General features: G+C 46.0%; 2 protein-coding genes across 9 annotated transcripts; one reads left to right on the forward strand and one right to left on the reverse strand.

Annotated features, from left to right (window-relative positions):
* The first annotated feature begins 249 nt into the window (after positions 1-249).
* FEZF2 (FEZ family zinc finger 2) lies at positions 250-5,048 on the forward strand. The gene is made up of 5 exons (XM_086845866.1): positions 250-1,322; positions 1,682-2,523; positions 2,616-2,750; positions 2,842-2,974; positions 3,401-5,048. Exons 2-5 carry the CDS (start codon positions 1,738-1,740, stop codon positions 3,655-3,657), a joined length of 1,311 nt encoding a protein of 436 aa, XP_086701992.1. The 5' UTR covers positions 250-1,322; positions 1,682-1,737; the 3' UTR covers positions 3,658-5,048.
* A 5,875-nt stretch (positions 5,049-10,923) lies between these two features.
* Positions 10,924-24,794, reverse strand: CEP15 (centrosomal protein 15). Of its 8 annotated transcripts, none has more exons than XM_023935207.2 (5): positions 24,525-24,794; positions 23,060-23,140; positions 22,219-22,342; positions 17,438-17,512; positions 10,924-14,910 (listed from the first exon to the last, which is right to left on the reverse strand). In XM_023935207.2, exons 2-5 carry the CDS (start codon positions 23,110-23,112, stop codon positions 14,767-14,769), a joined length of 396 nt encoding a protein of 131 aa, XP_023790975.1. In that variant the 5' UTR covers positions 23,113-23,140; positions 24,525-24,794; the 3' UTR covers positions 10,924-14,766. The 8 variants fall into 8 exon arrangements, with proteins under 8 accessions (XP_023790975.1, XP_023790976.1, XP_023790977.1 ...); XM_023935208.2 differs by lacking the exon at positions 24,525-24,794 and adding an exon at positions 23,969-24,419; XM_023935209.2 differs by lacking the exon at positions 24,525-24,794 and adding an exon at positions 23,946-24,417.
* Between the last annotated feature and the right edge of the window lie 1,350 nt (positions 24,795-26,144).

Below are 26,144 nucleotides of genomic sequence, written 5' to 3' on the forward strand. Positions count from 1 at the left end.
CCCCTTTATTTTAGAAACACACAAAACCAGGTTCCACGCAGCGCTATAGTGGCTACAAGTGAAAGAGAATTGAGCGCCCTGAATCGCCGGGGGAAAATTGGTTCGGCTGAATAGCCCCGGCGAGGGACGGGGCGGCTAATCAGAGCCCGGGGGGTGCTGCCCTGCAGCCGCCCCCCCAAACAGGTGGACGCGGGACTCTCTCAATTACCGCGTCCTCGCATCTGAGGTTTCTGCAAATCCTCCCCTCCCGCATCACGGCGTTTTAATTGGAGAGAGGAAGGAAAGAAACCCCGGCATCCAGGCGCTATAATGTAGCGTCGCCTATTTGGGGGGGGCGGGGGGGAAAGGGGGAAGAAGAAAGTGCTGGGGAGGGGGGAGAACAAGGGCTACAAGGGCAAGGGAGAGTCTCCGGGTGCCCTCCGGGGCAGCGGGCACCTTTAGGGGGTGACAACTTGCAGAACTTCCCTTCGCTGAACACTGGTCGTTTTTATTATTATTATTATTATTTTTATTTTTATTTTTTTTTAAGCAGCGAACTCAAGTCCTGGACACGACTCCCTCCGCATTTATTTAAGGCTAATCACCAGCTACCCTGAGAGGGGAGAGGGCTGGAATTAAACTTAGTTTAATTAACATTAATACACTGTCCTAATTAATGGGTTGGCTATTAATTTATACATGCTGGAGAGGCTCGCAGATAAGTGACAATTTATTAATTATCTTCCAGCTCGGTTGCAACGGAGCTGATTGCAGATGGGTTGCCAAAATAACTCGAGCATGGTTGCGTGGTAGTTGCTTTAGAAAAAAAAAAAAAAAATCATTCTCCCCCTTCTTAAAAAAAAAAAAAAAAAAAAGGAAGAAGAAAAAAAATCCTCACGCTCATTCGGAGTGGCTCTTCTAACCCCAGCAAGAACTGGAGCACTCTTTTCCACCCAACTTGTGAATCGCACTTGCCTTCTAATTTGCCACATGCAAAACGATTCCTCTGCTTTGCAAGTTGCTTTTTAAGAAGGGAGAGAGAGAGGAAAAACCCAGCTCGCACACGAGCGATTTGTGCGTCTTAAACTGGAAGGAAATTGTGCGTGGAGAGGGGGGGCTCGTCTTCCTCTCTCTGCCCCAACCCACCGCGCTCCAGCCCGGCGCCTCGGCTTGGGGAAGATCCATGGTGGCATCCCCATGTCATTCTGCTCAAAGTGACTTCATATGATGTCAGCTTTAAATGTTCGAGACCGTGATCTGACGCTCAGGAAGTTGTTTGCTATCAAAATGTGACTGTGGCCACACTGCGCTGCTTGGATGAGTCTCGCCGGCGCTGGGCAAAGGTAAGTGGTCCCAGGGCGAGCCCCGCCGCCCCTCGCTGTGCCCCCCGCCCCTGCTCCCGCATTTCCCGGACCGTGGCCATCGGTGGGGCTCGGCTGGGTGGCATCGGGCTGGGGGAGGTTTTTCTTTTTCTTTCCTTTTTTATTTTTTATTTTTTTTTTTTTAATACTAACAAGGTCTAGCTTGCATGTTACTTTAGCGTGTTCCGCTTAATGAGCAGTAATCTGGTACCCTACGTGCCATTGTTCTTGAATATGTTCATTTGAATGTAAATAGGGAGGGGGTGCCGGTGGGGGGTGGGGTGGGGGGAGAACAAGGTGCTTATTAAATTGATTTGTCTCCTGGCTTTTCTGGAATGCAGAGCCGAGAGCGGGAGCGAGTCGCTGCTCACACCAAGTTCCCGCACGGCGGAGCGACATGGCGAGCCCGGGGTCGCTGGAGACGGTCATGCCTTCCTCCTGCCCCCGGCACGACGGCAGAGCCGCCACCGCTAACCCCTCCAAGACCCTGGCCTTCTCCATCGAGCGGATCATGGCAAAGACGTCGGAGCCCAAGCCGGCCTTCGAGGAGCGGCACGGCGGGCCGGGGCCGGAGCCAGGCAAGAAGCCGCTGAGCCTGTGCTCGCCCCTGCCCTGCGTGATCCCCATCCCGCCGCTGGGCTACGAGCTGCCCTCCAAGACTCTCAACTACTCGGAGCTGTGGAAGAGCAGCCTGCGGGGCGGCGCGGGGCTCTGCAAAGCCAACTGCGGCGTGTGCTGCAAGGCAGAGCTCGCCCTGGGCCAGCCCAGCGGCCGGCTCATCAAGCCGCAGGTCATCCACCAGGCAGGGGCCGTTCCGGCTGCCCCCCGCTCCCTCTACTACTTCAACTACCTGGACGCCGCCTACCACCCTGCCGACCTCCTGCACGGACAGCTCTTCCCGGCCGGCCTGCTGGGCGCCCCGCCGCCGGGGGGGCTCTCGGCCCACCAGAAGCTTTTCCTGCTGGAGAACGCCAAGCTGGCGGGGCTGGCGGCCGAGAAGCTGCCGCCGCCGCCTCCCTTCGCCCACAAGGAGCGGCTGCCGGGACACCTGGACCAGGTGATGAAGGAGGCGGCGGCGGCGGAGCGCGGCGGCCCCCCCAAGGGCCACGCCAAGATGGGGGGCGGCGGCGGCGGGGCGGCGGAGGGCAAGCCCAAAAACTTTACCTGCGAGGTCTGCGGCAAGGTAAGGGGGGCGCCGGCATCGGCTGGGGGGACCGGGGGCGGCGGCGGCGGCGGGGCCGTGCCTGACCTCGCCTTCCCGGCGCTTCCCCGCAGGTGTTCAACGCGCACTACAACCTCACCCGCCACATGCCGGTGCACACGGGGGCCCGGCCTTTCGTCTGCAAGGTCTGCGGGAAGGGCTTCCGCCAGGCCAGCACCCTGTGCCGGCATAAAATCATCCACACCCAGGTAGGTGGGGGGCGGCCGGGTTGCGGGGGGCGGCGGCCGCCCCTGCTCTCCGCGCAGCCCCCGCTGACCGGCCTCTCGCACCCCGGTGCAGGAGAAACCCCACAAGTGCAACCAGTGCGGAAAGGCGTTCAACAGGAGCTCCACGCTCAACACCCACATCCGCATCCACGCCGGCTACAAGCCCTTCGTCTGCGAGTTCTGCGGCAAGGGCTTCCACCAGAAAGGTGAGCTGAGCCGGGACGCGCCGGGGCCCTCTCCCATCATTAGCGGGGATTAAACGCGGCGAGCCCTGCCCGGCTGGGGGAAGCGAGGGGTGCAGGCAGATCCGCCGCCGCTCCCAATTACTTTTCCTCTAAGCTGGGCCGCATCGCCGGGCAGCGCTGACGGTTCCCCCTAAATGCTTTTTAAATGAAAGGTGCCGGGCCTCGGTCCTAATCCAGAGCCCTCCGTTTGCCGCGGGTCACCGGGTTGACCCTGCCTCTCATTTGTGCCGTGCCAGTTGCGCGCTGCTCCGCGCTGACGAGGAGCGAGTTTGACAAGCGGGACGAGGGTGCGGGTGGAAACACTTCCTAATGCCCCCCTTACCTGCGCACCGTGCGGCCCGGGCACCCTCGGGTAACTCCCTTTTCCATCTTTTTCCTCTTTCGCAGGCAACTACAAGAACCACAAGCTGACCCACAGCGGAGAGAAGCAGTACAAGTGCACCATTTGCAACAAAGCCTTCCACCAGATCTATAACTTGACTTTCCACATGCACACCCACAATGACAAGAAGCCCTTTACGTGTGTCACTTGCGGGAAAGGATTTTGCAGAAACTTTGATTTAAAGAAGCACGTCCGAAAGTTGCACGACAGCGTCTCCAGCGCTCCTCCGCCGCGGGACCCTGGGCGCAGCGGGCAGAGCTAAGGGCCCGGCGCGCCGCCACACTCGGACCTGCTCAACCAGGCCAGCACTATTTATCCAAACCAGCCTTCGCTTCTCTGGCCTTTTCCCAGCGAGCTCAGCCGCCGGTAGCAAGCGACCCCGAGGCGCAGTTGTATATAAGAGGAATCTTATTTAATGGCGCGTTGCGCAGCCGGAGCGGGCCAGGATGGGCCGGGCTGGCCGCCCCCCGCCCGGCGCCAGGACAGCGCTCTTTATACGTGTCTGTAAATCTCCATTTTAAATGTACGCTCCAATAAGTGAGGAATATATCTATATCTATCATGGGACAATAAACCGGCCCTTCGCAGGTGTCTCATTTCCCACCTGGGCCCCGGCCCGAGCGGGGACCGGGCTGCACGGCGCTCTCCCCCGTGTGAACGCGGCTTGCGGGAGCCGCGAGCATCAGAGGAGCAAAATGAGGGCGGGAGGGAGCCGGGCGGCTTCAGAGGCTTCAGAGGCTGCTGCCGCCCCCCGGAACGGGGTCAGAGCCCTTGCAGGACCCCCGGCGGGGCTGCGCGGCCCCGACCGGCAGCGCCAAGGGCGGCTCGGAGTTTCCCAGCGCCGCTTTTCGGGGTCGGTTCATTACGGCGTGTTTAAACCGCTCCTGAATGACTATCTTTCCTTGCATGCAGATAAAATGATCTCACGCTTGCTTTCCGAGTAATGACCCAAATTAAGAGAGAAAACACAGACCCTTCAAACCGCATTACATTAATCTAATCACTCCCAGCAGGCCTCAGAAACTCTTTGTGATCAGAATATGGATAATCAAGCACTTGGATTACACTAAATATTCCCTTCTCATCTCCCCCCCTCCCTCACTTTTAATACGCAAGTGTCTATTCCGGCCACGTCGTTAGGAACAATATTATTCTAGCGGAGAAAGGAGATTGAGGAGGCCGGGCGTGTGCGTGCTGCTCGGGCCGGGCTTGCCAATGAAGAGGGGAACGAGAGAGGCACCGAAATGCCTGGGGACGGCGTAATGGGGAGCTCACCTTCCTCCGCTTAATTGAGTGGTTAAATAGAGGGAGGCGAGGACGAGCACAGCTCGCCGCCGAGCGCAGGAACGGGAGCCGACCCCTCGCTCCGGGTTTCTGGATTCATTATTAAATAGGCTGCGATGTTCCGCGTTCTCCAAGGAGCGGGCTGGGGGCTGGGGCTCCGGGGCTCCGGGCCCCGCACTCCCGCTGTAGAGACGGGGCGATTTTAGACTTTCTCGGGGTTTGCATTTTCCAGTGTCTGAAATAGCGTTTTGACAGTTTGAGGAGAGAAAAAGAATGTCCAGTGATGCTGGCAGCGGGGAAAGATCACGACCGAATTTGTTTTAAAAAAAAAAAAAAAAAAAATTGGCAGAGTTTTAGGTTAAAAGAAAATTTTTAAAATAATAATAATAAAAAAATGTAAAGCCCGCCACCGATAAGTCACCGCTCCAGAAACCCTGTGAGGAGGAAACGGTCCCGCAAGTGAAGGGGCTGAGGCTGAAGCCCCGGGCCGAGCCGGGCTCTCCCGCCGCCGCGACAGACGGGGCGGGACAAGCCACGGGCCGGGGACAGCGGGAGGGGACACTCTCTCCGTGAGGACACTGTGCCGGGGGAGGCCATGGCAGGACGAGCTCCCGGAGGACGGAGCGGGGCTTGCGCGTCCCGAGCCAGTCCCGCTGCCAGCTCCGGGGGAAGCGCCGCTCTCTCCGCACCTCGGGTGCCGGGAAGAGGTCTGGGCTGCCAGCCGGGAGCCAGGCGCCGCTGCGGGCCCCACAGACAGCTCGTAGGCTGTTTCCTCAGCTCTCCTGATGGGCAAGAGCATCGCGAAACCCACTCCCAGGAAGGGAATTAAGGAAGTGCGTTCTTATCGCATTTTTATATAAAGCGGCGTTGTTTACAGAAGCCGTCTGGGGAGGAGGGCGGCATCTTCGGGGCACCCTGAAGTGCCGTGTCCGCCGCCGCTGGTGGGCTTGGTCACCTGGCCCCTCCTGGGGGCGATGGGCCCTTCCCGGAGCGGCTGCGGCCCCGCTTTGCCCCCGCTCTCGGAAGGGGCCGCTCGCCGCCGGCCGGCCCCGGACCCCCCCGGCTCTCGCCCGGATCCCGGCACACACAAGCCGCAGATCGCGGGGGAGGGGCGGCTCTGTCAGACACACACACGCCAGAGACTCCAATTATCTTCTCCCTCACAAGATGTTTCTGCTGTCCACGACTGCTCACACTTCGGCACTCTTGCCAGCAAGCCTCAATAACACAAAACCCGCACAAAAACCCCTTTCCCGGCGCCGCAGCCGCGCACACAACAGATTGAGCGGTGCCGGTGCCTCGGGGGGAGGGTTAGAGGTGCCTCTGCGCACAGAGCGACGTGCCAGCGCCTCCGTGCTTCCCCCTCGGCCCGCCCGGCCCGGCCCGGCGCTTCCCCGGCACCGGGCGGCTCCCGGCTGCGTCCCGGCACCGCGCCGGGCACCGGGCAGCGACCAACCTACAGGCAGCTGCGTTGCCCTTTTCCCTGCACTCCGCTCTCCAAACGTCTGAGCAACCGGTTTGCTGCTAGAAACATGTTAATTGCCAACGGAGCTCATTAAGGCATGCACATGCAAAACACAGCGAGGGAGATTAAATGGACAAAAGCGCAATAATGAACTGTCAAAAATCGGACCCATCTACACGACCAGGAGCACTCAAGAATGAGGCATTTAGAGGCAACAAAGGATTGTCTGGGACAGGAAGAAAGGACGACCTAGACTTTTGTTTAGTCAACACAATTGATTACAAATGAGAGATTAACAGGATAGCTTCAGAGTTTTTTTGAAGGAGGCAGAAGAGAAAAGTCCAATTAAGTGCACCGAATGTTAACTACATTGATTTCCACGGCCAGCGCTGGAGAAATTCTCATTAAACCATCCCTGGCGATCCCTTTTGGAAAGTAATTTGTCTCCCTGATGGAGCAGAGAAAGGGAGCCATGTAAAGAGAAAGAAGCGCTAGTTCTTGGCACAATGAGCTTAGGAGACACACTGGAAAGAGCCAAAGGGGGAGTTAATGAGCATCTGACAAGCCGCTTGGACCCGGGCCTGGAGAGCAGCGATGAAAAGATGGAATTGGCCAACAACTATTCTTTATATCAAACATAAAAAGGCCAATCTGAAACAGCGCTGCTCAAAGCTGGTGGGGAAGAAAAGAAAGGCCCCCAGTGAGGGGTGGAGTGGAGGGCTCAACTGCCCCATTGGGACGGGGGAAGAAATGCACTGGCATGTCCCTCTCGGAGCGAGCGGAGCTGCTGGCCCTCGGCGCTCCCCAGTCCGGGCGGGCACGGCACAGGGGGCCCGGCAGCCCCGGCCCGGAGGCGCTTGCACACACCCGAACCGTCCCAAAGCTGGGTACAGTTTAAAGAAGTTAACCCGCGGAGGGAGATCTGCCCAAATCACGGCGGCCCGGCTCTCCCCGAACCCCATCCTTCTCCCAGGGCCTGCATTCGCCCGGCCCCTCCCGCTGGACCCGCCCGGGGCACCGGGCACCGGGCAGCGCAGGGCAACGCGCGTCGTGCACACACGGCTCGCTCCGAGGCTCTTAAATCAGATTAGAGCTCGTTAATAACAATTTTGGCTTAAGTCTGTATTGACTTAGGTTTAGGAATGGCTTAGCACTTTCGCTTAAGTCAACACCAGGGCTAAATTGACGCATGCCTTTCCCAAAGCGCCGTGTCCCCCAGGACGCCCAGGTGCCCGCAGGACTTGTCCTTCCGCCGCTTTAAGCCGTTGTACGGAAGTATTTGCATGATTCTTAAGTGAGCCTGCTGGGCCTCGACCATGCCAGCCCATCCCTGGGTGTCATCCACGAGGGTCCCCTCCAGGGACGGGTTTCACCCTCCGAGGGCTGCGACAGGGCACTTCTGTTCTTTCAGCCCTTGCGCTCCTTCCCCAGCCCCATGGTGCGGCTCCTGCCCACTCCCCGAACACCTCCAGGTCCCCTCTAGCCCCTTCAAATTTGTATCCTGGATACCCCCAGAGAGCCGGGGCTGCTCTACCATCCACAGCCGAGTCCTGTGGGGACACCAAGGCTGCAGAGGCAGCTGTCCCCGCACCCGGGGGAAAACACGGCAGGGCGGCTCCCGGCAGAGGCTCTCCCTTCAGCGGCCACTGCGAGGGCTCCCGGCTGCCTGCCCGGCTCCTTTAGACCCTGTGAGATCCACATGCAGATGGGATGGCAAGGGACAGGCAGACCCTGGAGCTGTGCAGGCAGAGGAGGCCACGAGCAGGGGCAGGCAGCCAGCCCTTGGACTGCGGTCCTGGTGGGGTTACTGCCTGCTGATCCGGACACCCCATGGCTCTCCTCTCCCGAAGGTTGCTGCACGCAGACCCCACACCGGGACCAGCTTTACCCTGACCAGCCGCCCTTCCACCCCCGCCCTGCTGCCATCCTCCTCAGCCGCCCTCGCACAGGTACGGGGCTGTGCTGACCAACAGCATCACCACGGCACCTTAGTGAACACACTTAAAGGGGAGGGGGAAATGCTCTTAGCAGCTGCTTTCTACCACACATCCTGATTCTCTAGGTGATGCTGTCCCAGCATTTAAACCCACTCATACTAGCCTACTCTTATTGCTAACCCTGACTAGCCCAAAGCCGTAGCCTCGTGTTATTTGTATTTATCTCACTGATTTACTGCAATTGCTTAATTGATTGAATCACGGGCAACGCGTGCCCTCAATTAAAAATTAAAAAAAAAAAAGAAAAAAGAAAAAAAGAAAAGGGTACATTTAGACTTCTGTGCTCTCTTTTATGGGCTGTCTCTCCTCATAAGGTGTTGAAGCTGCAGCTGGGCCATGTGGCTCAGCCCTCAGGGGGCCTCGGGCGTGCTCCCCAGGGAGCACAAACAGCAGTGTCGGTACTTGGAGTCACCAGCGATCTTAAACTCTGCTTTAAAGTGACTCCGCTAAGAGCGTGTTTAGTCACCGAAACACCTTTTTGTCCCCACTGGGGACAAATGACACAGACCACGGAAAAGGTCCGCTCCCTGAATGTATAACGCCGAAACAATACTAAACTTGACTTCTACAAATATTTGCATCTTTGCAGTCTTCTGCGTTGGCAGAGGAAGCAGGTTGATGACAAACTTTAAAAGAGATCTGATCCGGGGGCAGAAGTACTCTCAGCCAACGGGACAAGGAGTGGGGACCTCGCTGGACCCGCTTCGCCTCTCGCGGCTCCCGGCCGAGCCTCTGGGAGCATCCCCGGCCCGCGGGCGATGCGCACGGACGGGGCCGCAGCAGCGGGGGAGCCGGGGGGGGCAGCGGGAGCCCCGGCCCGGCCCGCGGGGCTGCTCTGCCAGCGGCGCCCGGGACCCCAACACAACGGGGATGGGGCTGGAACCCCTTGCGAGACAGGGGCCACGCGAGTCAGGTGTTTTCCCATCCCAGCGCCGCTGAGCCACTGCAATGGACACGATTGAGTGAAGGGCTCGGGCGCTTAAAGCGCAGAGAGCACCTGAGACCTCCTGCAGCCGCGTTCCCGAGGTCCCGTTCACTGTCTGATACTCCCTCTACTCTCTTCCTCACTGCTGCCAGTTGCCAAGATATTTCACATAAATAGAAGCTTTCTGATTTATTATCAGCCTCTTCCTTCTGATTCATTATGTTAATGAATTGAGATATTACCAACACTGGATTATCGTATCTATCAATGAATCCAGCAAAAGAAAGCTAATTATAGAGGAAAAAGCCAAGTGTACCCGGAAACTTAATACAAAGAAACGTCCGAGAAATAGCAAAGCGGCTGCAGTAGTTTAAGAACCCTCTAAACACAGCTTCAGTTGCCTGGGGACTGCTACACTTTGGGTCACATAGACAAACCTTTTTCTTAGGGATTTACGGATACGTTTTTACCCTTAACATTATTATTACGAGCGTTTCCAAGGAATCAAACCCGCTGCCCAGAGCTTTGCTGGCAATCTCGGCGCGGTTGAGAGAGGGAGGACGCACAATGCGCTTCCCTTCCCTCTCCCAGCGCACCGCTCCCGGCGCCGCGCAGCGCCCGCGCCCCGAGCGCGACCGAGCGGCACCGTCTGTCCTCCCCCGCTCCACAGCGAGCCGAGAAAAAGCGGCCTTTGCTTGCTTTGGCTGTTTTTCATTCCCTCCTTTCTCCCTTTCCCACTCGGCTCGGCGTTTCCCCGGCTGGAAGCAGCTCCCCTCGCAGCGGGGCGCGGGGCGAGCGCGGCCGCGGAGCGCAGCGCGCAGGTTCCCCGGCGCTGAACAAAGCTTCATGTGCTTCACTCTGAACACATTATCCTCCGGAAGCTTTTATTGAGCACCAGTCAGAGCTCCGTGAATGAAGCTATTGGAACACGTACGAACTAAATGGGTAAAGAAAGGCAAGTCTGGTTACCAAAATTACATTTCTCATTTCCCATTCACCGCAGTCAGGCAGGTACTTATTTACTGCGGCTTCAAGCTACGGTAATTAGTAAAAGAGACTGTAATTTACCTAAAGGAAGGCAGTTTTTCCCTTTTATTAATTTACAATAGATTTGTAAAATAATCTTACAGCAGCTGGCTCTGCTTGAATCTGTTTCAAAAGTGTGATGTAAATACTGTCTCACACTATTTTGTTGCTTATTAGGGCTTTCTGGTAGGTGATACGACTGAGAGTGAGGGGAAAGAACATCACACATTTATTTTTAAGATCATCATCACAGCGATAAAACTTATGGGAAGAAGTGAGTATACTTTCTATCTGTATGCGTTAAAAACAGACGTATTCAAAGTAAGTCAAATGCAAAAGCTACAACTGGAAGGCTTACACAGCTTAGCGCATTTTCAAGAGCTGTTTTAACTGTGTTTAAAAGGAGTAGCAAATTCCCAAATTAAATCACCCTATTTATAGCAAAGACAAAGAGTTTCACACAGCAGGAGGATATACTAAAGAACCGTTTTCCCCCACCTGTTTCCTTAGCAAGGGTTTAAGGATGTATCTACATCTTCCTAGTAAAAGCGTATCTGAAGTAATTTAGCTCACACATTATGAAACAATAGGAAGAGTGCAAATAATCGATTTGGGATTCGTTACATTTGGATTTTTCATCAAAAACATCTGAGATTTTAATCTTCACTCAGCAGATTAATATTTCATATCAGAGTCAGAGGAAAATAAACATCATACCTAAGCAAAGTGTTTATCACTGGCCTACTCACTGTTCACACTTGGCTGCAGCAGGCACCAACTTACATCCAACTCATACATGCAATGCAGCACTGAGATCCAAGAGGCAGTGACTACAGGATCAAAGCTTTATTTCAACTATAACACAGTATATCCATGGATTATAATCCTTGAGCAAACAGAATATCACAGTAATGAAGACCTTAGCATTACAAATATGTTAAAACAGCTTGCATTTGGGGTGATATTTAAGGTCAAGTTGTATCTGAACACAACTATTAAAATATTATGAAAATTACCATTATGGAGTAAATAATGTTTTCTTTCAGATATAACCTCTAAAAGTACATTCAATTTTAAATTTGTTTTTCTTATTTTTTCAGTACCAACAAGCTCAAACTGAGCATCTACATCCCCAACCTGCTCTATGTGAATGAAAAAGACAGAAATTAAGTACTATAACCTCAGCCTAAAAATTAGTTCCCAACTTCTATGAAAACATGACCCTGAATAAATACAATCAAGAGGATACCATAGTGTCAGATATGCATCTAAACCAACTTACTATTTCAAATATACTCACAAATTAAATTAATAGGCTTATGAAAGATTCTGCAGAGTAAGAAATTTCTTATGCTAGGGAAAAGTAACATGCCTTGCCTTCTGCTCCTGCCCCCACAGCCAGAATAACTGAGAAAGTAAAAAGCTTGGGAATGTGATGGTAGAGGTGACAAGATGGGTGAACAGGCTGTGCTCCTGGGTTAGTACTGGGGTTACTCATCTGTGCATTAACCTAGAAAAGTATGATTAATTATTTCTTCTTGCAAGATACTCCAAGGTTAACTTACAAACAGGTAAAACTTTAGGGTTTTCTCACTACTCCTTACTCAATTGCTGTCCCTCACCTATCAGAAAAACACAAGAAGCAACAGGTTTTTAGGACCGCTGCACCTTATGTATACATATATTGTAATACAAAAGGTCAAGCAGCAAGTTTGGGATTCTGTTTTGTTGTTGTTAGCGTGTGGTTTTTATTTTTTTTTTGGGGGGGGTTGGTGAGGGTTTTGAGAAAAAAATTTACTCACGATGAGTAGGAAATTACAGAAGATATATATGATGTAATTTCTATATTTTTTATTTTTTGATATATATATAAAAGCTTGGGATAAGATGGGGTATAACTACATAGAATCAATATATTTGACAGCCTTGACTTGGTGAAGAATACCCATTCAAGATCTCATAGGAGACTAATATTAGATCACATTAATATAAATCACCTTGGGGGATTCCTAAATTTTTTCAAAGCACACTAAAATTTAACATTTTATTTCTCAAATCTGTATCTCTAAAAAGGCAAGTATCAAGCTACCCCAGCCACGGTACATTAAACTCAACAAATGTAAGTAGAACAGGAGAGACCATATAATTCTGGTCCCTGCCACTGCCTGCCCCAGCTCAGCAGTCACTTGCTCCTGTACTGTGCTATTTCACAGTCATTGACAATTGCACTTATTTGTTCCAACCACAGAACAACATGAAGGTACTCGTCTCTGCGAACAGTCACCTACACACATGCCTCATTTAAATGTTTCTCTTCATTCAGTTTTTCCTTTTCTGGACATGTTCCTACAGTATTCCTTGAACTAGTTGTCCTATTGCTTCTAAAGTTATGCTCCAAGAAATAAATTTAAATTCCTTCTTTGAAGATAATTTTGTTTTACTCTCAGACACGCTATGTGAGCACCAAACTGCAGCACAGTAGGTAACTACTCTAACCCTGCTTGCAGGCGCCTTTCATGCCAAATTCTCACCCATGGAGCTGCCATGCACTCAGTGTCCATACACCTGCATCTCCTTCCAGGGGAAATCACAAGGGCAAGGAGATAGTGAGCATCTGCATTGTGTCCCAGTGCTTAGGCGGAGTCGGAGGAGATAAAGACCCAGATTATTTGCATGTATAAAGTACTTAGGGGCCCAGATTTTTGTTGAAGTGATTTCCCTTTGGATGCAAAGAAGAGGATGAATCCCATTCTTTGTCAGTAACTAACTGCTCATCCATTCCTTCATTCTGAGCATCATGTATAATAGGTTTTCCCTTCTTGTGTGCTCAACTGGTTCCAATTATTTGCTTTTTAAACAGGAGCGCTACAACTGCAAGATCCATACACATTCCCACTAAATCAGATTGAGAATCACATTGTGATTTTACAGAAGAAAATATTACCAAGTTGTCTTTGTGACAGAACACTGAGTAGGTATAAAATTGCAATGGTCTCTATGCCAAGTTTTTTTTAAGCTCTCAGCTTGTAAGATGAAAGCCTAATTTGATATTTTTGTAGTTATATAACAGTTCTAATATTTTGTGACATTTTGTATTGTGACACTATAGATGAAATTGTCATCGGACTGACACCCTTTACTGTTTATTCCTTAATTACAACTGTTAACAACACTGCAGAGAAGCGTGCTAATCTGCCATCACATATTATGAAAACAACGTTATTGTTACAAACACCAACACCCACTCAACAGGATAATTCTAAGATGGCAGTTTCTGTAAAAAGTTATCAGTTTAATGGACACTTCAATAGAAAAAAGTTTAAAATGAACTCCTAGTATTCCTGTGGAAAATATACAGCAATTTTATATTGCACCTAAAGTTTTGATTTTATTGTGCCAGTGAGTCTTCATGCTGCACAGGGATATGTTTTTCTAATAGTGAGGTCTCTCTCTAGGTAGTATGAAGATGCATTGCCTAGATAACTAGACTAGCAATATTTGCAACCATTACATTTTCATATCCTCAGACATTGGCAAAGGTACTTTTTTTCCTCTACTACTTCCAGGTTGGGGGTGGAATGGTGTTGTTGCAGGAAATTAAATTTTAAAAGTATATTGACTCAAGTCCAGGTTCTTAACAGTAAAATAAATTAATATTTTCTAGGCTTCTTTTGCTTAGGAAAGATTCATTTTCTGCAGGCTATGTCACACACCAGGCAGGATCTTCCACTGAAGCAACACTTTCAGAAGTTTTGTACGAGTGAATTTTTCATACCTAGTTAGCTCAGTACAATTAAAACTGCACCTGTAGGAGGAAGATGGGAAGCTGTTCAGTGGCTGAAAATGAAAATATATCCTCAACTTCTGTATATGCTTTGTTCTTGGACAGCCACTGCCAGTTACCTTTCAGTTTGCTTCTTTCAAACTTTTCATGCCTCAGAAAAAGTTCTCACTTTTTTTTAGATTGTATCAGCAGAAAGAAAATAGCATTAAGAGCAGCCTAGAAGTAGCAAAAAGCCCCAGAGATTTGTTTGCCCACCCTTAGACAAGAAATACAATGTAGGCAGAAGGAAGTTGAGAAAAGCTGCCTGGAGTGAGGTGTACGAGTGATGAAAGTGGCAATGACAAAAAAAAACAAAACCCCAGAGAAAACAAGATGCAGAAATTCAAGTTCCTTCCATAACTGCTCTCGTGAAGGTTCTTGCACAGATTCCTGGTGCTTAACCAAGGCTACTCTGATGCACAGTCTGCCTTTTCTGCTAACAGTAAATTCTTCCTTTCTCTCTCATCCACGAGCAGGCATGAAGCACAGATGACTGAAGTGAAGAAAGATAATGCAAGAATCTGTCTTTACTTATCGCACTTATATGTAGAAGCAGAGGATTAAAAATAACGTAAAACTCTTCTCACAGTGAAAACCCAATTGCCTTGCTGGAAATCTATACATCAATGTTTCTCATTCTTGATCCTAAAAACTCATTTGAGGATTGCTTCTGTAGTACAGAATGAAAATAAGGAATTGTACACAACGCAACAATAGAATGAAATTGTCCTATATAATTCATTTTCATTTAAATAATGTACATTTCAGTTTAATGGAATGATATTCTGTTGCCCGACCTGGATGATCTCTGCTTAAGTGATAAATTACAAAACAAAATGAAACTAAAATGTTTATTTTTGTGAATCTTCTTCAGGGTAGTTTATGCTCTGCTTTGTAGCTTTCGTTTCCTTAAAGCCAATAGGAACTTCTGCTCTTCCTAAAAGAAAGTCTTCCCACTTGGGAAGAGATTCTTTTATTGATGCCAAATAGAGAGTCTGAGAAAGATATAAGAAAAAATAAACTTAATTTCAAAATCTGTGTCAGCCAGTTTAAAACAATATAGAAATGCAATGCATTATTAAATCTTACTTTAAGAGTGAAGCAATTCAGAAAAGAACAACGTACTTAACATATGAAATTTTTAATCTCTTGTGTGATACAAAATATCAGCTTGGAAATATTTCCTTCTGCAGGACAAACTGTGAAGTGACTGAATGTGCCCTCTTGTGGTAAGCAACATCAGTTTAGACCTTACAGTACCTTTAATAAACTATTTTCCACGATTATATACTTTTCCAAAAGCAGCTTTTATATTTAAGTATGTATGTCACTGGAATTTCATTTTGCAGTGGGGAAAAAAATGTTAGAAATGAAAGCTGCACATTTACCAATGTAAATTTATTATCCTATAAAAGTTTATAGTACTTTAAAGAACTATGGTTCAAAATAATTGAGTAAAATTTTAGACTTGATAACTCACTGATAAAGTAATCATCTCAAGTATTTGGAACACAGATAAAAATAATAATAAAAAAAGGTGATGTATATTTAGCATATGGTCTAGGAGAATCACTGTGGATCATCTAACCCTTCCTCTTTACTTCCTCACACTGAACCTCAGAGTAATAAATTTAACATATTACTTATCTGTGTTATTAATAATTGATCATTTTTGTGTTGGTATCCTAAGGATAACTTGTTTGTAGGATTTTCAGGAAAATTTTAAGTACCATTTTTTCCCTACAAAATAACATGATCTAGGAACCGTGCTAAGATAACACTTTAATCCATCCATGTATGTATTTATTGCCACTGATGTCCATTCAGAAAAATGTAATTTTGCAGTAGAAAACAGTTATGATTCATATATAGTGAGCCTTTTTATTTTATTTAAGTATGCAATGAAAGAGAAGTGCAACATAAAACTGAAGATCTCCCTGCAAAGTATTAGATTCCTGGCTAATCATTTTGATCCTTACATGTAACTCAGATATAACTATGGCACTTGCAGGTTTACAAAAATATTTTCTTCAACAGATTTACTCAAAGAATCTTTTTTGACAAGCATATGTGCTGTCACACAAAACTACTCCGACTCAGCAAGCTGGGGATCCATTATAGCCATAACTTTCAGAGTATATTAATACAGACACATATATGGCTGAGTGAAATATGCTCAGAAGTGTTTTGGAACAAAGCACGCACAAGAATTTTGTACCATGAAAGAAAGTTTTCTTTTTCCACTATTTATAGCACTCTTCTCTAGAAGCATAAAAAAAAAAGCTGAAATAGGATCTTCTCCTTCAAATAGTAACTCTGTTCTCTCCAAAATTTCACCACTGCTGCAGAGTGCAGACATTCTGCAGCCACAAGCAATCGCTCTGCAATTCCAATTTCTGCGGACTTTGCTTGACAAGCAGCTTCACACCTACCATGGGACTAACTGACCCAAACAACTCCAGAGGTGTCTGCAAAGTCATTGAAGAGTCTAAAACTACTTCTGAACACAGTCAAAATAGGTTTAATGTTTAATATTAGTAGGTTGGCATCTTCCTTAGCATCATTCAAAATGTACAAGTATTCAGGAAAAATGTACCCTTTTGCCTAAAAATGTCTAAAAATAATAAAAACACCACTGAAGGGGCCTACCCGGTGTGCACCCTGTCACAGTCACAGGAGGCTATTTACAAAAATGCAATGACAGATGAAAACTTTGAACAGTAACCATAACAAGAAGTGATGCCTCTCCTTTAAGTAATAGCCTAAGCATGCCAACACTTGCCCAGCAGGTGTGAAGCTGAGGTACAATACACCTCTCTTCACAGCTGACAGCGCTGAAACCTGGCCCTTCGCCCTGCTCTGACACAGCCCCGGCACCCAAACCAGCACGGGACACTCTGCTCCTGTGCCTTTGGGAACCAAGCCACCCCACAGCACACAACACACAAACCACTGGGGCAATAAACAGATGGGAATCTGCTCAACATTTTTATCTTGAAGTAATGCTTTGGGGAGTGCAGGTTGAGAAGAAAAAAAAAGAACCAAGTGTTCCCGCTGTGGTACTTTTCATAAGCTTCCACACAACTCTAAAATAATTGATGTGAAATTTTCTCTGTTCATGCTGATGAACTGTTGACCCTGAAATGTAAAGATGACAATCTGTGGTAAACTGAGAATGGGATGACCATATAATACAAACTAAATAGCTCTGACGTAGTAAATACAGTAATCTTCTGATATTCATAATATTCATTTTTTATATTTGACCTAATTTTTAAATAGAAGTTTGTATAGATCTGAAAGCTGCTAAACATTTCCACCAGAATGCTCCAGAATCTAAGGACCTTGTCCCAGAATTTAGGTTCAGCTTGCTACACAGTACACAGGCCTTTGGCTATACCAGTCACTGGATTTTAAAATCAATTATTTTCACTTTAAGAACATGCTTCAGGGGAAAAAAAAAAGCAAAATATTTGGTAAACAGCAAATGAAAACAAATGAAAAAGGAATTGTAGGACTTACTTCTAACTTAACAGTATCAGGATGTGGAAGTAAATACATTCCTTCTTGCAGCCTTTTTTCTGCTACTTCTATATCCTAAAACACAAGCAAAGTACATTTTAAAAACAAACACTGGGAATTTTAAAAGAAAAATACACATATAAAGACATTTAAATTAACTAAATAAACCCATTACAGCTAAACAGCATTCAAAAATTCACACTGAAGTTCAAATATTTGTTTAGTCATTCTGAAATACAACTTGTACTACTTAGACTAACACCCTCCAGCTGCTAATATGTTTTCTGCACCTTTTTCATATAAGAGTATGCTTCACAACCAAGTAAGACTTCTGCTGTAAACACTGCTATTCTCTCTGGACACCAGGGTAAATTAGTTAAATTCTGTTGTATAAACCTCAAGGAAATAGAGGGGAATGGAACATCTTTTTCTGTGCTGCGTAAGACTGAAGTATGTATTCTAGCTACTGTAACCGTAAAGCAACTAGGCAAATTATGTGCAAGATCTTTACTTCTCAAGACAAAGATGACTTGCTAATATGCATGCATAACATGTGCACATAAATGTAGAGCTGCAGCAAGCTGTTCACCAGACAAGCTTGGATGACAATGCACCTCACATAGTTTTCTTACAAAAAAAAAATCGGTATTTGGGTTTCTGGTTGTCCAGTGGATGTGTGCTGGATTCACAGAGGCCCAAATAAATCTTTTAAAAAAGAAACAACCAAAAAAATCAACAGCAACAAACAAATCAAAGCATGCCCCCAAACTAACCACCCTCCCCCTTTAAAGTTCTGACCTGTTCTTGTGGGCTTAGTTCCATACCCAAACATTGAAGAGATTGAGTGGTGGGCAGATGAAGAGAGACAGAAAGGGACGTGGGAGTGGGGTGTGAAGAAGCCAAAGCTGAACAGAGTGGAGGGGGAAAGAAAGTATAGCAGATGGCAGAGTTGGGAGCAGAGAGCGGGTGTGAAGAGTACAACAGAAAAACTAAATGAGAGAGGAAATTCCCCAAAGGGACTTCCCAAATATTCACCACCACTGCTGCTGAAAAGAAGAGTGAGATTCTGGAGGAGCATATCCACAAGAGAGACCAAACATGATTACTCGTATTGAATAATAGCCAGTCTGAATACATCAATAAGCAAACAGTGTTTATCTCAAGTTTAGTTCAGTAGAGTATAATTAATAAAAGCAAAAAACAGGACTTGCTGAAGTTCAACTTAGTGACATGTATACAGTCAGATTGTTCAGTTTAGTGTCCATTTTATTTCATTAATTCCTTTTACAATATTCTCTTGTACATAATTACAAACCTAATCCAAACAAAATTGTTTCTCCCTTTTCTACAGCAAAATCCATACCACCGTAGGAAGCTAAAGGATAAGAGAGAGTAAAGAAAGAGTAAACTAATTCTCAGATTTATCCAAATTCTCAGAAGCAGCAAATGGCTGCCCCTTCTCAGGTAAGAAAAGACTAATGAGATAAACCTATAGAGGGAACAAGAAAAAGGACATAGGCCATTTGAAATCACAATGTCAAAATGCCAGAGGCCAACACAGACTTAAGTGACTTAAGCAAGGGATTTTTCTGTTGCACATCCTTAGAACAGGTACACACAAACAGCAGCAAATGAAGCTCGTATCAGAATGGCTCAGGCCAAGACTGGAGAAGTTATCACCATAACAAACCATGCTGAATAAAGGATCATTCAATAATGTTCACCTCATATTCTTCCACTGGATTTTCCTACTTTCTGAATCCTTCTTCCTAATTGCTGTAGGAATTTTAACAGGAAGGAGAAGAATATCAATCATTATTTCTTTACAGACTCAGCAAAGTAACTGGAATGTTTATGGTGATAGGAAATGAATGTCTTTCAGGCAAGAAAGGAGACAGCAGTTGTGCATATATGTTTAGTAGAGAAGGTCACTTTGGCATAGCCTAGATATTGGACGTGTCTTTTCATTGCTCACTCCAGTTTGTGCTGTGCAGTCTATTGTCATTCAGAATACTGATTTAATGACAGACAGTGAAAGAAATTTTTGCTGGAAGGTGTAGTATGCTTTAGAAAATAACTAGAACTACTGAAAGATTAGATGGCACTTCTTGTGTGTCTACACAACTGGTAAGTTTTGTAGGAAAAATAAATCCCTGTCATCAATATAAAAATAAATACATCAGCAGTATAAACTTCTTTGGAAAAAAAACAGCTAATCTAATATGTCACAGTACTGAAAAAAAGAGAGCATCTTACAGTGCTTCCCCTAAAACCACAAGGACTGGAACAAAAACAATTCAAGACCCTTCCCCAGAGGTAAAATGGAATGCATGACACATACATTGCTTTTAGGGGACCAAATTCAGCTGTCACTTATATTGATATCAGTCTGGCACAATCACACTTAAATAATTCTGGAATTGCATGCCCGGGAAGGAAAGCAAATTTGTTCTAAATTACCTTTCCAGTACTAATTACTATATAGCATACTCTTTCTTTTCTATTTCATGTTCCAAGCTGTTGCACAGTAATACATATTTCTAAACACAAGAAATATCACTGAGAAACAAATGTCATAAATTAGATTACAAATACTAGTCTAATTTCTGCTTTTATTACGACAACATTATATAAGCACCAAATGATACAGATTTCCCTAATCTGCAGTCTCCCTCTAAAGACATTGAAAATACTCTGATAATTATGCTAAAATGCTGAACAAATGCTTATAATGTCAAAATTTCAATTAAAAAAAAAAGGTTAGTTCCTTGCTTCCTACTGATTAGAATTTAAATTAATTTTGAAATCTTTCCTGTGCATAAATTCCAACTAGCGCAGAGAAAGAAAAATGGCTTTTGCTATGATCTATTACTGAAAACAACTGATTTTTGCTTACATGCAGAAAACCAGAAATGCAAATAAAAAAATAACACTTCGTCATGTCCATGTATTTTTGAGTAGGCCAAATCAACAACTCTCCACATGGTAACTGTGAAATGTACAGTGCCTGGTATCAGGAACAATATTCTGAAGCTGGCACATTAATCAGTCTTGTTTTCAAGCTTCTCATATATTATGCTGCATAGATTTTTTTTTTCCTGTTTTCTTCTGTTATCAAAAAGCATCTGCAGGAGTGCATGCTTGTTAAAACCAGGATAAAATTAATAGATTTAAATTGATTTATGCTATTTTATCCTGCAACAGAATTTGTTTTGATACATATGTTTTTGCTTTTTTTCTGTACAAACACCAACATTTTTGACACTTGAAAGGAACAATTTTGAGGATGTGACAGAAGATAGCAAATATCTGTTTAACTGCAGAAATATTTACACTCTGTATATGTCTGAGCTATTGTTACCATTTGCAATATAATAAAGCTTTCAGGATGGAGAAATACATTCTGCATTTATTGTGTTTGCCTGCATATGTAAACTGAGAATGCATTCATAAACACAAATAATTTATAAACCCCTATATTTACAAAGTAAAAATCTAACCAAAAATGCCCATGGAAAATGGGAGTCATAATGGCTGAAATTAATAAACCAACAGAATAGGAGCTATGGAAAAAATAACCAAACCATCCATTTGTCCTCAGGCACTCACTGAAGCACCTACACTTACTACACCCAATAAAGAGGAGCTTGATTGCCCCTGTGCAGAATGTACCAGTTCACCAGCCCAAGTTGAAATATCTTCTTTGTCACAAAATAGTTAAGAAGCATTCCTGGCTAACTGTTCTCCTTGTCTGCCCCTCTCTAAATAAACCTCCCATTTAAATGCAAGCTCTAAAGCAATAGAATTATACCCACCCAAAATGCGAACGTTTTAAATCTGAACCAGGCTCTGCACGAAAAAAACCCAAATTAATCTTGTGATTTTCTCGGGTAAAACTTACTTTTTCAATAAATATAATACATGTATTATGGATCCTTGATAAGTAGAATCTTAAAGAAAAGGCACAGGATGTTCAGTTTTCTGCTGTCTCCTGAAAAACCGACAGATTTTTCACATGCATCGTGTCAGTGGTCAAATGCATCTCTTCAAACTCAGGTGCCTGAGCTAGGGATTTCAGAGGAGCCTTTCAGTATTCTGGTCCCTGCCATCAAACTTAGATCTTTTTAATTGCCTAGGAAACAAATCTTACCTAAATATGACAAGAGTTATGTAGAACAGCTATGAACTGTTCTACATTATTAATGGTGTCACCCCTACGAAAAGCCAGAAGCACCAAACACTGCTTTTACAGACTTGAAAGTAAAATGCTTGAAGTCACCCTACATCTCCTTAGAGAAAAAAAATTAAACTGAGAACCTCTTCAACAATTTAACACATCCACAGTAGAAGAACAGTTCCTACCCTTGGCCCAAAGCACTGCAGCCTGGTCAGCCTATTTGCAAACATACCCCCATGTCTTGAATCAAAGTGTAGAGGGACTGTGAGTACTGACAGACCCCTAAGTTCTCTCAGGCAGACGTGTACTAGCATGTGTTACATCTCCACTGTGCTTAAAAAAAAATAAAAATACATAGTAGCAGCTGCCACCACGAGGCTTTCATAAGAAGGGCACGGGAAATAGGTAGTGATGCCATCGGATAATAAAGACTTGTCATTTAATACTTTTTGGTCAAGTTCCAGAAGAGGGAACCATATAGAAGAGAATTCAAATGACAACTATAGAGCAAACACTTATCTTTTTTTTTTTTTTTTTTTTTTAATTATCTAAGCTACATAACCGTGACATTTTGATGCGGTTCCTGGTAGTTGCAGAAACTTACATTTAAAAGTGCTGCATTCCTTTTACGAGCTGCATCAGCTGCTTGAGTTTGCCATGTCTTTTTAGTCTTTTTGTCTCTTAGATAAGTCTCCATCTGCTGTAGCAGCTCTGATCTCTGAGACAGTCTACAAAGGAAAACATTTTGCTAAGTGGGTAGAACATTTTGCTCAGGAGCTAGAAAATAACCTTTTTACCTTACCCAGTTTTCTCAAAACTATGGGGCTAATTAAGCCGCCTGCAGGGTGGGTGTGCTGGGGGAGAGAAAAGGTACAGGCAGGCATCACCTGCTGTGCTTGTACGAAGCTAGAATGTTGCAACTAGCAGTCCTCAAATGCTAGGTGCTTAGAAACACTGAATCTCCCAGAAGAAGGAAAGACAGGGTGGGTTGGGGTGACTTGATCAGTACTACATTTGCTCTTGGCACCTACTAGTTGTTACAAGAAAAGCAAATTTTCCTGAATCACTACTGTATTTGCCTCACAATTTGAGTTTACAGGGCAACAAAGAAGCAAGTCTATAATTGAGGCATTGAGTGAGAGAATCCAATTACCTTCCCCACATAGGAATTGAATGGTGACAGGTTAACAATAGAGACCTTAAACCAGTACCACCATTGGAAGTCAGAAACCTCATCAACCTAAATACCCTTAACGGCAGGCAAAGGATGCTAATTCCCATGGTTCCTGAAGGAAGAGTGCCACCTCCTGGAACTCCAGCCCCTTGCTGAAGCACCACTGCGCTCTGCAGAGCTCAGATTCACTGGCACCGAGGGTCGTGGGCAGGGAGGGAGAATATCACAAGACACTACACAACCTGCTGTGAGGCAGAGCACAACTACTCACATCTCCTCATGTCTTTTAGCAAGGTGAACCTCCTGAGCCAAACATGATGACATCTTCAGTTGTTTGCCCCGGTTTTGTACTCTACAAAAGGAAAACCAAGTGAAATTAAAATCTTCTGAAGATGAACATTAACATACACTTTCCAGTATTAAACAATTCTGGTTAAAAAGCTGCACACATTATATCTATATGTCAGCCATCTACACAAAACCTGCCACAAGACATTGCTACAATGTGCTTTGAATACATTCACACTACTAATGTTCACAATATGTTTTAGGAAAATGCTACTATATTCTAATAATTTATGAAAACCAGTTTTTTTCAGTTTCAGATTCAGCACTGAGTTTTCTCGAGTTTCAGATGCTTACAACCACACACACACACACACTGTGCTTACATAAATTGTCTATTACTGTTTACATTACTGATTTCTGGCTTTTATCACATTACACTGAACACAGTTATACTTGTAAACTACTTCTCACAGATACAGGGACCTGTTCATAGGAAACTGTGTTCAAATTGTTTAGAACTTACGGTTTTTTTCTGAGCTATTAAGGAGATCGGCTGCCCACTGATGCAAATAAAGATCCTACAGCATTTTTCAGAAGACTGAAAATATTTTGGTTATTTTTTTTTTCACCTCAGAGGTGACTGCATTATCGTCACCTTAAGTGAAATTAAATAACTTGTCACAATTACACAATGTCAAAGGGTGGGAGAACTAAAAGAGCTCATCAAGATAACGTTAGCTAAGGTCTCCTCACTATCATGTGTCACACCTAACTCTGAAACCAGCGATTTACACGTGGCCTCTGCTGACGCTGGGGTGCATCTTCTAGGGATGTATGTTTTACCGCACTCTGAAAACACTTCTGCCCACCTGGCCTGTTGCTAATGCTTCACCTTGTTTAACACGGAGCACACCCCTTCAGCACTCCTTCCTTCAGCCGGGGCACTTCGTGCTCTTTGCGACACACCTTTACCGGCGACAGAAGGCAGAGCATCCCGCCGCATGTGCCTCCTGTCTTTAAGGGCGCCTATAGCTTATAACAGGAGCAATAAACCAGCACCACCGTGAGTGACAAACCGGCACCAGCCTGAGCATCCTCCGCTCGCTGCACCGTGGGGCGACCGCTGCCCTGGGCGGATGCCAAGGCCTGAGGCAGCCCGGGATGAACCTCCGTGGGCAGTTCCCGGATCTCCAGCAGTCCCCGGGGAAGCCCCTCGGGTTGAGGACGGCACTTCCACCGCAGGACCCGCAGCCGCTCCGCCTCAGGCCGCGGCCCTAACAGGGCGGGAGCAGCACGGCCGCGGCGGGGCCGCGCACCGCCTGCGCCCTACCATTGGGAAAGGGGGTGGGAATGGATTTACGGTCTCGTTGAAAGGTACCGTCCTATATGATTAGGGGAGAATAAGTCAGGAAATAAAAATAAGATACCAAATACACTAGCTAGTTTACCTTTAGCCTCGCCGGCTTCGAAAAGGAAAACAACCACCCGCAATGGTCTCCGGGACGCCTTAAAACACCCCCCGCCCCCGCTGCCATGGAGACGGCCGGAAAGGTGGAGCCGAGCCGTCACTGCGGTGGGCAGGACCAGGCGGGGGCGGGAACGGAACTCGCCCCTGGGATTGGAGGAGCGAGGGGGCGCGGGACCAATCACGGCCCGGGGCGGGAGCGCGGGAGCGCTGAGGGGCGGCCGGGAGGAGCGGGTGGTGTGTGCTCGCACTCATCCTCACGGGGCTCGGGTCCCAGGAACTCCTGCTGCTGGCATTTGCTTAAAACAATGGTTCCTCCCTCTGTGCAAGGCAGAGCCTTCCATGTCCGACCCAGGGAGAGCTCCCGGCAGCGCCAGCCCGGCTCTCCAAATGGTTTCCAAACCTTCTGGTGTGATCCTGCCCGTGTGTCACAGCCTAGTTCCTTCCCGGCCTCAAAGCTGGAGTTGCTGAGTCGAGTCCAGTCCTTTATAACGAACTTACATCAAAATATACTTCAAATAAAAAAGTACAATTAATCCACCTTGTTTTCTGTAAATATTTTGTCCTTCACAGAGAACACAAACCAAAAAATTCCAAGCTAGATAAAGCTGAAAAAGGTTTTTTTATCCATTTCATTTGTGCCCAGTAGATTTACGCACATGTGCAGCTGCAGATTTCTAAAAGCTGCTCTGAAAGTGCTTGTCCTGTCTAAATGTTTTCTATCTAAACATTCTCTCATCCTACTTTTAGACAACTCATCACAAGCTTTTCTTACTGCTGATCAGAAGATTTCTTGTGTTTTAAATCTCTTTATATTTTCTATTTTCCCCCCATTTTCTATTTCCCCCCCATTTTCTATTTCTGCAACAAATTCACATTAATTCACTTTAAGCAGAAGTTCTTTAATGTACTTGTCAACTTATCCTTGCTTATTGTAGGAGTCAGGATAAATAGTCGTTAAAAAGTTATTTTAATTTCTTTTTATCACTGTGATTTGAAGACAACACTTTCCAATAAATGTCACAGAGGCGTAGGAGTCAGTCCTCATTTCTAATGGTGCGAAAAGCTAATTGTTATGGTCACACTAAATGTAACAGAAAGCCCAAGTGTTTTGCATATTTTACTTTGAGCTATGCCAGCTCTCTGTAATGGCTGCAATCTTTCTTTGTAGCATTTAATGAATTTTAGGAAGATAAGAGACAAACTGAATTTTGGTTTACATAGACCATTATAGATGCCATTTGTGACAGAATGCCAAGAGCGTTTTAGTTAAGTTACACATACTATCAGTTGTTCAGTGTTGTGGAAACAGAGACAGGATGGAAGCCATAATTTTCAAATGGCTGCCTTAAGTGACAGTGGGTGAAGTTCACATCTACTGAACTATAAACTCGTTTTTTAATCTAGATTGGTTCTGAAGTTTTCAAGAATATAAGCTTTAAACTTCTTGAAAAAAAAAAAAAAAGTATTGTGCTGGTTATAGCCAGAAATCCCCAGGTGCTGGTATGAGCTGGGGTGGAATTAATTTTCTCCACAGTATCTGGGGCTGGGTTTTGAATTTGTGCTGGAAACAGAGCTGATAAAAACATCAGGGATGTTTTTA

The sequence above is a fragment of the Cyanistes caeruleus genome, chromosome 11 (assembly GCF_971803275.1).
Source record: "Cyanistes caeruleus chromosome 11, bCyaCae1.hap1.1, whole genome shotgun sequence".
Lineage (NCBI taxonomy): Eukaryota > Metazoa > Chordata > Aves > Passeriformes > Paridae > Cyanistes > Cyanistes caeruleus.